This window comes from Coregonus lavaretus (genome assembly GCF_964263955.1).
Source record: "Coregonus lavaretus genome assembly, chromosome: 6".
Lineage (NCBI taxonomy): Eukaryota > Metazoa > Chordata > Actinopteri > Salmoniformes > Salmonidae > Coregonus > Coregonus lavaretus.
The window spans coordinates 29,255,242-29,268,133 of NC_139993.1; the positions used below are offsets into that span (position 1 = coordinate 29,255,242).

At 42.8% G+C, this 12,892-nt stretch overlaps 1 protein-coding gene across 2 annotated transcripts in view; it reads left to right on the forward strand.

Moving 5' to 3' along the window:
* Positions 1 to 12,316, forward strand: part of LOC311131340 (lipoamide acyltransferase component of branched-chain alpha-keto acid dehydrogenase complex, mitochondrial-like) — a 28,132-nt gene extending 15,816 nt beyond the window's left edge. For both annotated transcript variants that reach the window (XM_084164277.1, XM_084164278.1), the window contains exons 5-11: positions 1,341 to 1,468; positions 1,668 to 1,920; positions 2,258 to 2,424; positions 2,788 to 2,865; positions 8,902 to 9,093; positions 9,373 to 9,444; positions 9,733 to 12,316. In XM_084164277.1, coding sequence (XP_084020403.1) covers positions 1,341 to 1,468; positions 1,668 to 1,920; positions 2,258 to 2,424; positions 2,788 to 2,865; positions 8,902 to 9,093; positions 9,373 to 9,444; positions 9,733 to 9,900 — 1,058 coding nt within the window. In that variant the 3' untranslated portion in view covers positions 9,901 to 12,316. The remainder of the gene's footprint in view (positions 1 to 1,340; positions 1,469 to 1,667; positions 1,921 to 2,257; positions 2,425 to 2,787; positions 2,866 to 8,901; positions 9,094 to 9,372; positions 9,445 to 9,732) is intronic.
* Positions 12,317 to 12,892: the final 576 nt, after the last annotated feature.

Below are 12,892 nucleotides of genomic sequence, written 5' to 3' on the forward strand. Positions count from 1 at the left end.
GTGTTTTTCTGCTAAGGGGACAGGACAACTTCACCGCATCGAAGGGACGATGGACGGGGCCATGTACCGTCAAATCTTGGGTGAGAACCTCCTTCCCTCAGCCAGGGCATTGAAAATGGGTTGTGGATGGGTATTCCAGCATGACAATGACCCAAAACACACGGCCAAGGCAACAAAGGAGTGGCTCAAGAAGAAGCACATTAAGGTCCTGGAGTGGCCTAGCCAGTCTCCAGACCTTAATCCCATAGAAAATCTGTGAAGGGAGCTGAAGGTCCGAGTTGCCAAACGTCAGCCTCGAAACCTTAATGACTTGGAGAAGATCTGCAAAGAGGAGTGGAACAAAATCCCTCCTGAGATGTGTGCAAACCTGGTGGCCAACTACAAGAAACGTCTGACCTCTGTGATTGCCAACAAGGGTTTTGCGACCAAGTACTAAGTCATGTTTTGCAGAGGGGACAAATACTTATTTCCCTCATTAAAATGCAAATCAATTTATAACTTTTTTGACATGCGTTTTTCTGGATTTTTTTGTTGTTATTCTGTCTCTCACTGTTCAAATAAACGTACCATTAAAATTATAGACTGATCATTTCTTTGTCAGTGGACAAACGTACAAAATCAGCAGGGGATCAAATACTTTTTTCCCTCACTGTGTGTGTGTGTGTGTCAAAGACTCCAGCCACCCTAGTCATAGACTGTTCTCTCTGCTACCGCACGGCAAGCGGTACCGGAGTGCCAAGTCTAGGTCCAAAAGACTTCTCAACAGCTTCTACCCCCAAGCCATAAGACTCCTGAACAGCTAATCATGGCTACCCGGACTATTTGCAATGCCCCCCCCACCCCATCCTTTTTACGCTGCTGCTACTACTCTGTTAAGTATTTATGCATAGTCACTTTAACTCTACCCACATGTACATATTACCTCAACTACCTCAACTAGCCGGTGCCCCCGCACATTGACTCTGCAACGGTACCCCCCTGTATATATAGCCTCCCTACTGTCACTTTATTTTACTGTATATATAGCCTCCCTACTGTCACTTTATTTTACTTCTGCTCTTTTTTTCTCAACACCTTTTTTGTTGTTGTTTTATTTTTACTTTTTTTGTTTAAAATAAATGCACTGTTGGTTAAGGGCTGTAAGTAAGCATTTCACTGTAATGTCTGCACCTGTTGTATTCGGCGCATGTGACCAATAAAATTTGATTTGATTTGATTATATATAATATATATTTTTTTAAAAATAAAAAATTGGGAACACTACAAAATATATTTTAAGTTCAAAAACAACATTGACTTCTGTTGGAAGGTGGGGATAGTGACTTTGGTCGATCTTTCAGAGGTGGCCCATGAGGAGGATGTTGTGGAGACCCCGGCGATGTCAAACGATGAGCACACACACCAGCAAATCAAGGGACACAAGACCCAGGCCACACCTGCAGTCCGTCGTTTAGCCATGGAGAACACTGTGAGTTGTTATTAAAAGACAGACACATACGCATGCAAGCGTGCATTCACTGCAAGATGGCACTATAGCACAAGATTTAGCACCGTCCCTTTTTAACCTGGAGTGGCCAACTACTGGGTGTGCAGGCTTTTGTGAGGATTCAGTCTATTTATCTCAATACTATTTATCTCTTTGCCGCCTACTTTCCATTCCTCCTTAGATCAAGCTGAGTGAAGTGGTCGGAACCGGGAGAGATGGACGGATCCTTAAAGAGGACATCCTCAACTTCCTGGCCAAACAGACAGGGGCCATCTTACCCCCAACCCCATTCCATGAGATCCAGCCACCCCCTCCCGCAGCATCCGCCTCCTCCTCGGCCTCCATGCCCAAGGCGAAGCCCCCACCAAGTGTCCCGCTCCCTGTCATCTCCAGGCCCGTATTCACGGGCAAGGACAGCACTGAGCCCTTGAAAGGTAGAGGGAGCTTTAAAGAGATGGTTAATGGTTCCAATACATTTTTGCTTTCTGGGATACATTTCTGATTCAGAGAATAACCCATAGTATTAGCTAGACAGGTTAAATATAGTCTATTATAATTAGAGTAGTTGTGATGTTTGGAAGGGGTTTCAAAAAGCTAGTCACTGTATTTATTTTCCCCATCTAGGTTCAGTCTAGGTTCCAAACAACTTCCTTCTGGCTTTGTTTGCACCAGTCTAAAGTGACCTGACCGGACAGGTGTTAACTTAGCAATATGGTACTGGCTTCATCAAAACATATCACTTTTTTCCAATGTATTCCTCTGAATGACCAGGTTTCCACAAGGCAATGGTGAAGACCATGACTGCAGCTTTGAAGATCCCCCACTTTGGTTATAAAGATGAAGTGGATTTGACGAGGCTGGTGCAGCTGCGCAAGGAGCTGAAGGACCTGTCAGAGGCTCGCGGGGTCAAGCTCAGCTACATGCCCTTCTTCATCAAGGTGACCTTTGACCCCTGACATGATATAATATGAAGTTGTGAGGTTACATTTTTAGTGTCAAAAAGTGACACACTTGCGAAAATGCATGGGGTAACACTTAGTAAGACGTGTTCGTTATGACATTGAAACGTCAGCTTTATAAGCTCATGTCAGATCATGTATTCGGAGGTAGCGGCTTGTGTTATGTGACTGAAGTGACATAACGCCCTGCACAGCAACTTCACTATTACAGGGGTGTCATGAAAGAATCATTGAATGTCATACCAGAAGGACTATGCCAGAGGATTTGGCTAAATGGTCTGCTTGCTGTGGTTTGGATCATGAGGATGAAGATGATAATAATGATCTTCTCTGTTTGAGCAGGCTGCTTCTCTGGGCCTTCTCCATTTCCCCATCCTCAACGCCTCAGTGGACGAGGCTGTTCAGAACATCATCTACAAGGTAAGGCAGGGAAGAGGAGATGGTGTTGGGGAGACATTGGTTCCCTTTCAGTCAACTTCAGTACAATATACTATGGGGAGTCTGGTTGAAATTGAAGTGAGAGAGACTTTGTCATTTTTTCAAACAATCATCTTTATTTAATATTGATTAATTATTGCAATAATGAGGCTGGTCGAACCAACGCTCTTGAGTGTTGGGCCGAGAGCTCTGACATACAAAGAATACAAATAATTTTATAGCACGATACCCCCTCCTATTCTACATAACAAACAGCAGATGTGTGGAATGGGTCAAAAGATGAGACTTGATATATGAGAAATGAGTATCCCCCAGCCAGATAGCATTTGCTGTGAAGACTGTTCTTATTGTACATAAACCAGAGTTTGACAAGGTTCCTCTCATCATTATCCATACCCGAGCCATCTCTCCCTGGTACCTTACATTACACAAACACCAACTCATTCTATGGAATGCATGCTGTAGGTTTTATCACCAAACCATTCATAAATCATCAGCTCCAGATACCCCTATATCAGGTAAAACCCATGTCCTTGGCCACACGCCTAGACTAGCTGCAGGGAGCTGGAGTAGAAACCATCCCATTACAAAAACACCGCATTAGTAGAACAGAAATGTCTTACTATTTGTTAACTATTAAATGAAGCAGGTAAACATGTTACATGTACATTTCTCTCACAAGTCGCACTCTCTCGACTTTGGTTGAAGGCTCTAAAATCACGCCTGAGAAAGCCAATGAAATCCTTGCCTCGCTGGAAGCCCCGCCTTCCACAGGTGCTAAGCATGAGGCTAGAATTCATTCCATCAATTATTCTGTTCTTCACCTCAGTGTGAACAGGAACGATTCACGCAACTAAAACAAATTGGAATACGAGACTGTCTTAAGTTGCGCCAACTAAACTGTCCCTTAGTGGTAGAGCGTGCTCACCCCTGGAAGTTGTGTGCTTGAGTTTATATGGTTCTCATAGTTTCCTAGTCAAACAATTAGTTATTATTCAGGATTGCTTGGCCTGGCAATAGCAATGAGTAAGATGGCAAAAAATGTGACCTAGATGACTAAGGCTAAGCCGGTGTTTGGGTTCGTGACCATGCCCAAATGAATAGAGATACTCACATTTGTTGTCTTTGTATAAGTTAGAGGTTGACACGGGAACAGGACTCCGGCAGGAATGGGAGTGATGTTCTAGAGTCAAGTTCGGGAGGCCTAATATAGTTTACTTAATAAAAAACTAAAGTCAATGGTAATTTCCCCCCCCCTTCCTCGCTCCAGTTGTAGCCAGTCTCTTTACCTCAGATGCAAGGGCAGACATCCACAATTGTCAATATCATGAGTTCATTCAACCAAAAGGTTGCTTGTTGGAATCCCCGAGCCGACAAGGTGGAAAAGTCTGCCGTTCAGCCTTTGAGCAAGGCAATTAACCCCCACAAGAACTGCTCCCCGGCTGCCTATGACGTCGATAAAGGCAGCCCTGTGCACCTCTCTGATTCCGAGGGGTTTGGTTAAATGCGGAAGACACATTTTGTATGCATTCAGTTGTGCAACTGACTAGGTATCCCCTTTCTCTTTCCATCTGGGTAAGTAGAAAATATCAATGTGGTTGTCACAGCCATTAAACTCTAACTGTTTTTAAAGTCACCATTGGCCTCATGGTGAGAGGTTTCCTTCCTCTCCGGCAACTGAGTTAGGAAGGACTCCTGTATCTATGTAGTGACTGGGTGTATTGATACACCATCCAAAGTGTAATTAATACCTTCACCATGCTCAAAGGGATATTAAATGTAGTTTATTTTTTTTTATATACATTTTTTAAATCTGCCAATAGGTGCCCTTCTTTGTGAGGCATTGGAAAACCTCCCTGTTCTTTGGTTGAATCTGTTTGAAATTCACTGCTCGATTTGAGGGACCTTAAAGATAATTATATGTGTGGGGTAGTAATTTTAAAATCATGTTAAACACTTATTGCACATGCAACTTATTGTGACTTGTTAAGCACATTTTTACTCCTGAACTTATTTAGGCTTGCCAAAGGGGTTGAATACTTATTGTCTCGAGACATTTCAGCTTTTCATTTTACATTTTTAAAACATAATTCCACATTGCCATTATGGGATATTGCGTGTAGGCCAGTGATGTCAAATCTGAATTGAATCCATTTTTAAAATCAGGTCTGTCCCCTGCTCTGTGTACAGAATCGGGTTAGTGGAAACCAAGATTGTTCTCAGGGTAGGCCTGGTTGTAGCTACAGTGCATTCGGAAAGTATTCAGACACATTGACTTTTTCCACATTTTGTTATGTTACAGCCTTTTTCTAAAATTGATTAAATAAGTGTTTTTCCTCATCAATCTACACACAATACCCCATAATGACAAAGCGAAAACACATGCCCTGTGTCCGGTGCGAGCTTTACGCACGTACATTGAACGGACCCGGGATATCCGGTTATGTGACCAGCTTTTTGTCTGTTTTGCTAATCAATCTTACGGCAGGACGCTCTCTAAGCAGCGTCTCTCCCACTGGATTGGCCATCTCCCTGGCGTGTAGCAGCAAGCTTATGATGGCACCGACAGAGGGTGCCTCAAGCTCCGATAAAATTTTATTATTATTTATAAAATTCACTTGGTACCTCCCACCCCCTCAAGTATTTTCTCTGCCTCCACCCCAATGGACATGTATTTATTAATCATTGCTACAGTTGTTATGTGTATATTGTTCTATTCCTCTTGGTTTTTTTTAATGAGCATTTTCATTGTTTTATTTCACTTAGTCCTGCATGTTGGAGTTCGGAGCTTAAGTTTTTCACTGTACCCTGCAATCACACCTGCACCCTGTACATATGACTATTAAACACTCAATCTGAATCTCTGAAGGGTTACCTAGCGGTGTACGTGCCAACTCCACCAGGGGTCTGGCAACGTCTTGGGCATTATTTAAAGTGTTGACTGTAGGATATATTTGTGCTGCGGTGAGTTGGGCATCACCAAACACTTTTGTGAGGTTTTATCGCTTGGATATCACTGCTCCCAGTGTGGTTTTATCGCTTGGATATCACTGCTCCCAGTGTGGTTACAGCTGGGTCGTTCCATGTACTTTCAGATTGTTCTGAAATCGTTCCTGTAGTTAGAAACGGATAAGATTAGCATTGTTGAAATATAATTTAAATCTAAATTGATTGCACCGAATTTGGTCATTTTTTTATTTATAGGAATCATAATATTCAAACTTTTTTTTCTAACAGTGAGTAGGACATGAGGGATCCAAAGACATTGTAAAAAGCCACCCACAGAGCCCCCCCCCCCCAGAGTATACCATATCAGTTCTATGTTTGACAAGTAGTTAAGAGCTGTGGCTCGGAGTATTGTTTCTTCCTCATATGTAATGTATTCTCAGTGAATTTGGTGATGTCCCCCCCCCCCCGTTCAGAGAAATTAGTAATTAAAGTTTAGGTTTATGTCCCATCCTACATCTTGATATTACAGGTTCTGACCACTAGATGGTGCTGTTCCTGCTATTAACTGATTTTTATTTTGATAACTAAAGAGCTCTATTTTCATGTCATCCAACAAATGTAAACGCCATTTGCACTTGGGTTGCAACCGATGCTTTGGTCAGATTACATGAAAATAGAGGTCTTTGGCCACGCACACTTTGGCGTTTAAATTAAAATGCATGAACAGAAAATAACCTCTACTGTAAAATATGGGGGTGGATCTTTGACGTTATAGGGCTATTTTGCTTCCACTGGTCCTGGGGCCCTTGTTAAAGGTCAACAGCATCATGAACTTTACCCAGTACTAGGATATTTTAGCCAAAAACCTGGTTGGTTTTGTCCAAATCGGATGTTGGGTACTATATTTATTGAATATTATATGAATCCTAGAAATTAAAATGGCCAATTTGGGTGCAATCAATTAGCTTAAAATTATTTTTCAGCAAAATAATGTTGCAGGAATGCTAATCTTATCTGTTTCAAACAACAGACAATTTCAGAACAATCTGAGATGGGGGGGGTGTCGAAATCCTTTCTTGTGCTTTGAGGTGGAACGACCCAGCTGGGACAGGGGAAAGTCACTAGGCAGCGTGCTGTGTGCGCAATACCCAGACTGACGCATCTTGCGGGGTTAGGTCTGGGTGGTTTGCCATGGGCCGTTTTCATTTTGTATCCGTTGGGGTCGGCTTGAGGCAAGATTCCATTTCCCCATAATATGTTGTACTGAAGTTGACTGACTGAAAGGGAAAGTAACGTTATGACTATACCTACTATTCCCTGAAGGAGGGAAACATGGTACAACACCTGTTTGGCCCCGCACCGCCCCTTCCTGTGCTCGGTGAAGAGTGGTATTTAGTTGAAGGAATTAATCTGAGCCTCACGCTTATCACCTGTGGAAGGCGTGGCTTCCAGCAAGGCGTGGATTTCATTGGCTTTGTCAGGCGTGATTTTAGATCCTTCAACCGAAGTAGCGAGAGTGCCACTCCCCATTTAGTATGTCGTACCTCGTTTCCCTCTTTCAGGGAACAGTAGTTATAGTCATAACGTTACGTTTTGTCTTCTCCAGAGCCTAGGTCACCGTCCAACAGATCTAGTTATTGCAGCGTTATTATAGACGATGATGCATGCCTTGATGTCATAAATACACTATATATACAAAAGTATGTGGACACCCCTTCAAATTAGTGGATAAGCTATTTCAGCCACACCCGTTGCTGACAGGTGTACAAAATCGAGCACACAGCCATGCAATCTCCATAGATAAACATTGGCAGTAGAATGGCCTTACTGAAGAGCGCAGTGACTTTCAACGTGGCACCGTCATAGGATGCCACCTTTCCAGCAAGTTAGTTCGTCAAATTTCTGCCCTGCTAGAGCTGTCCCGGTCAACTGTAAGTGCTGTTATTGTGAAGTGGAAATGTCTAGGAGCAACAACGGCTCAGCCGCGAAGTGGTAGGCCACACAAGCTCACAGAACGGGACTGCCAAGTGCTATAGAGCGTAAAAATTGTCTGTCCGCGGTTGCAACACTCACTACCGAGTTCCAAACTGCCTCTGGAAGCAACGTCAGTACAAGAACTGTTCATCGGGAGCTTCATAAAATTGGTTTCCATGGCCGAGCAGCCGCACACAAGCCTAAGATCTCCATGCGCATGCCAAGCGTCGGCTGGAGTTGTGTAAAGCTCGCCACCATTGGACTCAAACAGTGGAAACGCGTTCTCTGGAATGATACATCACGCTTTACCAACTGGCAGTCCGACAGACGAATCTTGGTTTGGCGGATGCCAGGAGAACGCTACCTGCCCCAATGCATAGTGCCAACTATAAAGTTTGGTGGAGGAGGAATAATGGTCTGGGGCTGTTTTTCATGGTTCGGGCTAGGCCGAAGGGAAATCTTAACGCTACAGCATACAATGACATTCTAGACGATTCTGTGCTTCCAACTTTGTGGCAACAGTTTGGGGAAGGTCCTTTCCTGTGTCAGCATGACAATGCCCCCAAGCACAAAGTGAGGTCCATACAGAAATGGTTTGTCGATCGGTGTGGAAGAACTTGACTGGCCTGCACAGAGTCCTGACTTCAACCCAATCGAACACCTTTGGGATTAATTTGAACGCCGACTGCGAGCCAGGCCTAATCGCCCCAACATCAGTGCCCGACCTCACTAATGCTCTTGTGGCTGAATGGAAGCAAGTCCCTGCAGCAATGTTCCAACATCCTAGTGGAAAGCCTTCCCAGAAGAGTGGAGGCTGTTATAACAGCAAAGGGGGACCAACTCCATATTAATGCCCATGATTTTGGAATGAGATGTTCGACGAGCAGGTGTCCACGTACATTTGGTCATGTAGTGTATATACAAATATTCAAATAAATGGGGTGCTTGCTCACAACGAGCAGACTGCTGGATATAGAAATATAATTAATCATTAATATGAACACCGACATGACATTTCTCTCAGATCCTTTCTTCGACATGATTGAGAACCCAAGCTGGGTCTGAGCTGAGCTGCTTTGTCTCTGTCTCTACCAGGCATCCCACAATATTGGCCTGGCCATGGACACGAGCAAGGGCCTGCTGGTGCCCAATGTGAAGAATGTGCAGTTGCTGAGTGTGTTTGAGATCGCAGTGGAGCTCAACCGCATGCAGACCCTGGGCGCCACGGGCCAGCTGGGCACGGCCGACCTCACGGGAGGCACCTTCACCCTCTCCAACATCGGCTCGGTGAGCTGGGAAGGGGGGGAGAAACTAGTGGCTGGGAAGATGAGCTTGAAAAGTGATGCTGATGATGATGAGTCTAACAGATTTTTTTAAAAGCTTGTGTTATTGATAATGTTGACGTTTTCATAATTAAAAGCAGTGTTGGTCTTTTGTAGTAGCCATCTAGTAATGTAACTTGAATAGTAATTGACAGCTAGCGGCTGCATTATTTGTTACCTATGCTTGCATAAGCCGCTTGTTCAGTCTTTACATGTCATGTATTTGTGTATTCCCTTGAATCAGATTGGAGGCACTTATGCAAAGCCAGTGATTCTGCCTCCTGAGGTGGCGATTGGCGCTCTTGGAAAGATCCAGGTTTGTGAATCTTATATTACTTTAACATGATCAATTATGTTATCAATGCTGGCTATGATGAGTGGCGCAGGGGTACGGACCTCAGCTGATAATGGGAGCTGAGTGTTGGTGCTAGTTCTCAGCTCAGTGGGCATGTGGCCAGCTGACTGGGAGGTGCCAACATGATACAGACGCCTGACTGAGCCTCATGACATTGTCTGGACTTGTTGCATTATATTTATTTGATTGCTATGGAATCTGGATTGCTTTATGAATAATCATCTCCTGACATGGTTATGCCCCTTCCAGGTCCTGCCAAGGTTTAACTCGAGGGACGAGGTGGTGAAAGCTTACATCATTAACGTCAGCTGGTCGGCAGACCACCGGATCATTGACGGGGCCACCATGGCGCGGTTCTCCAACCTGTGGAGGGACTACCTGGAGAACCCGGCCTCCATGGTCCTGGATCTAAAATGAGCCTGCAGTACCCTGGCCTGTGTCCTCTGGATGCAAGCCCAGCCACCATGATTATGTGAAGTTGGTCTACTGTATTCTGACACTCTGGGTAGTCACTTTGACTGGGTGTTACTGGTCCCCATACTGCTCCTGCCCCCTTGGCCTTCCAAACCTTTCTTCCTCAGAACATGGATGGCTGCACACGCCACGGACACCACAAGTTACCTACTACTCGACGTTGTGAAACTAATATCTAGTTGCAGGCTGTTTTATCTTTGTGTGTGGCCTTAGTTTGATTGCTCTCTTCTGGTTGCCTTACTGACATAGGATGGGTATGAACAGTAGCGCTTTCACCTGAAGAGCAGAATGTTGGAAAACGAACCTTTAGTAAACCTGCTGTATTTCTGAAATACTGTATAACCCTATAAAAAATGTCTTTGCACCTTTTTTTTCTTACAGCCCCACACATTCCCTCATCAATACTAGGAAGCTATTTTAGAGAATGTGCGGTTTAGTGATTCCCCTCGAAAAGCATCATTGCACAACATGCTCTTGTGAGTGTTCCTATCAGCTACAGTGCCTATAGAAAGTATTCATACCCCTTGACGTATTCCACATTTTGTGTTAAATATTTTCACCCATCTACACACTACCCCATAATGACAAAGTGAAAACAGGTTTTTAGAATGTTTTGCAAATTTATTGAAAATGAAATACAGATCTCATTTACATAAGTATTCACACCATTGAGTCAATACTTTGTAGCAACCTTTGGCAGCAATTTCAGCTGTTAATCTTTCTGGGTAAGTCTCTAAGAGCTTTCCACACCAGCATTGTGCAACATTTGCCCATTATTCTTTTCAAAATTCTCCAAACTCATTGGTTGTTGATCATTGCTAGACAACCATTTTCAGGTCTTTCTGTAGATTTAAGTCAAAACTAACTTGGCCACTCGGGAACATTTACTGTCTTCATGGTAAGCAACTCCAGTGTAGATTTGGTCTTGTGTTTTAGGTTATTATCCTGTGTCTGGTGGAAAGCAGACTGAACTGGGTTTTCTTCTAGGATTTTGCCTGTGCTGAGCACCATTCCATTTCTTTTTTTATCCTGAAAAGCTCCCCAGTCCTTAATGATTACAGGCATACCCATAACATGATGCAGCCACCACTATGCTTGAAAATATGGAGAGTGGTACTCAGTAATGTGTTGTATTGGATTTGCCCCAAACATAACACACTGTATTCAGGACAAAAAGTAAATTGCTTTGCCACATTATTTACAGTATTACTTTAGTGCCTTGTTGCAAACAGGAGGCATGTTTTGGAATATTTTTTATTCGGTACAGGCGTCCTTTTCACTTTGTCAATTAGGTTAGTATTGTGGAGTAACTACAATGTTGATCCATCCTCAGTTTTCTCCTATCACAGCCATTAAACTCTGTAACTGTTTTAAAGTCACCATTGGCCTCATGGTAAAATCCCTGAGTGGTTTCCTTCCTCTCCGGCAACTGAGTTAGGAAGGACACCTGTATCTTTGTAGTGACTGGGTGTATTGATACACCATCCAAAGTTTAATAGCTTAATGCTTAAAGGGGATATTAAATGTCTGCTTTTTTTTGTTTTTACCCATCCACCAATAGGTGCCCTTTGCAAGGCATTGGAAAACCTCCCTGGTGATTGGTTGAAACTGTTTGTAATTCACTGCTCGACTGAGGGACCTTACAGATAATTGTATGTGTGGTGTACAGAGATGAGGTAATCATTCAAAAATCATGTTAAACATGATTTTTGCACACCGAGTTAGTCCATGTAACTTATGTGACTTGTTTAGTACATTTTTACTCCTGAACTTATTTAGGCTTGCCATAACAAAGGGGTTGAATAATTATTGACTGAAGACATTTCAGCTTTTCATTTTTAATTTGTAAAAATGTCCAAAAACTATTCCTCTTTGACATTTTGGGGTATTGTGTGTAGGCCAGTGATGACAATCTCAATTTCAGCTATTTGAAATTCAGGCTGCAACAACAAAATGTGGAAAAAGTATGAATAATTTCTGAAGGCAACAGCTACTGGACAAAACACTCCAATGGTTCCCCAATTGTTAATTTGATTAATTTATGTGGTTCAAAGGTGCTGCTTTTCTTGCTGTCTGATTTTTAACAAAGGAAAATATTAAGTTGTGGGTTGATGTGAACACCTAGTGTAGGATTTTGGGAATGTCTACTGTGGTCTCTGTATTTTAGGGAGATTGTACTATTTGAAGGGGCGTGAGAAATGCCTGTATGACTTGTCGACAACCACGGTTACTGATATTGTGAACAAGTTTTATTAAATTTGAGATGTAAGGATTTATTGGCTTTGCTATGTTTTGTTGTGCATTATGTTCCCCAAGAATTCCAACACTATTTTGGCAAAATAAAGCCTTCAGTCTATAGGAACTGAAGAATTGTCGTCATACCTAGAAGTATGTGAGAGAAATACAGGTTCATGTTGGAAATTCCCAGTCATTTTCCCCATGGGAATTATTTTAAATGGTGAATATAAAATGTGTATTATATAGCCCTACAGTTTATTTAAAATGTTAGTTAACCGAGTAACCATCTTTCCATTGACCATTGCTAAAAAAAAAAAAAGTATCCAGGACAAACTTGTTGCATGACCATTGAAAGTTTTCCACCCCTATTTCACACTATTCTTCCTATTGTCTTCTGAAGGTATGTGTTGTCAGGGGGACCGAAGTCCATGTGGCAAGTTTAGCATGTGACCACCACCACTTTTCAGTGTTCTACCTGACTAAAATTAGACCTCTAGGTCACGTTTCATCAAGTAACACTACTGACAAGGTACTGAAGGTACTATTGCTACTCAGTTACAAGATTTTCAAAGCAAAGAAGCTATTCCGTCAATACAATGACATACACTGAGGACATGTCTAAGGAATTTATCAGATGGGTTTACTTCATGCAAGTTAGTCCAATTTAGAAGGTACTATTTATTTTGGCAGTGACCGC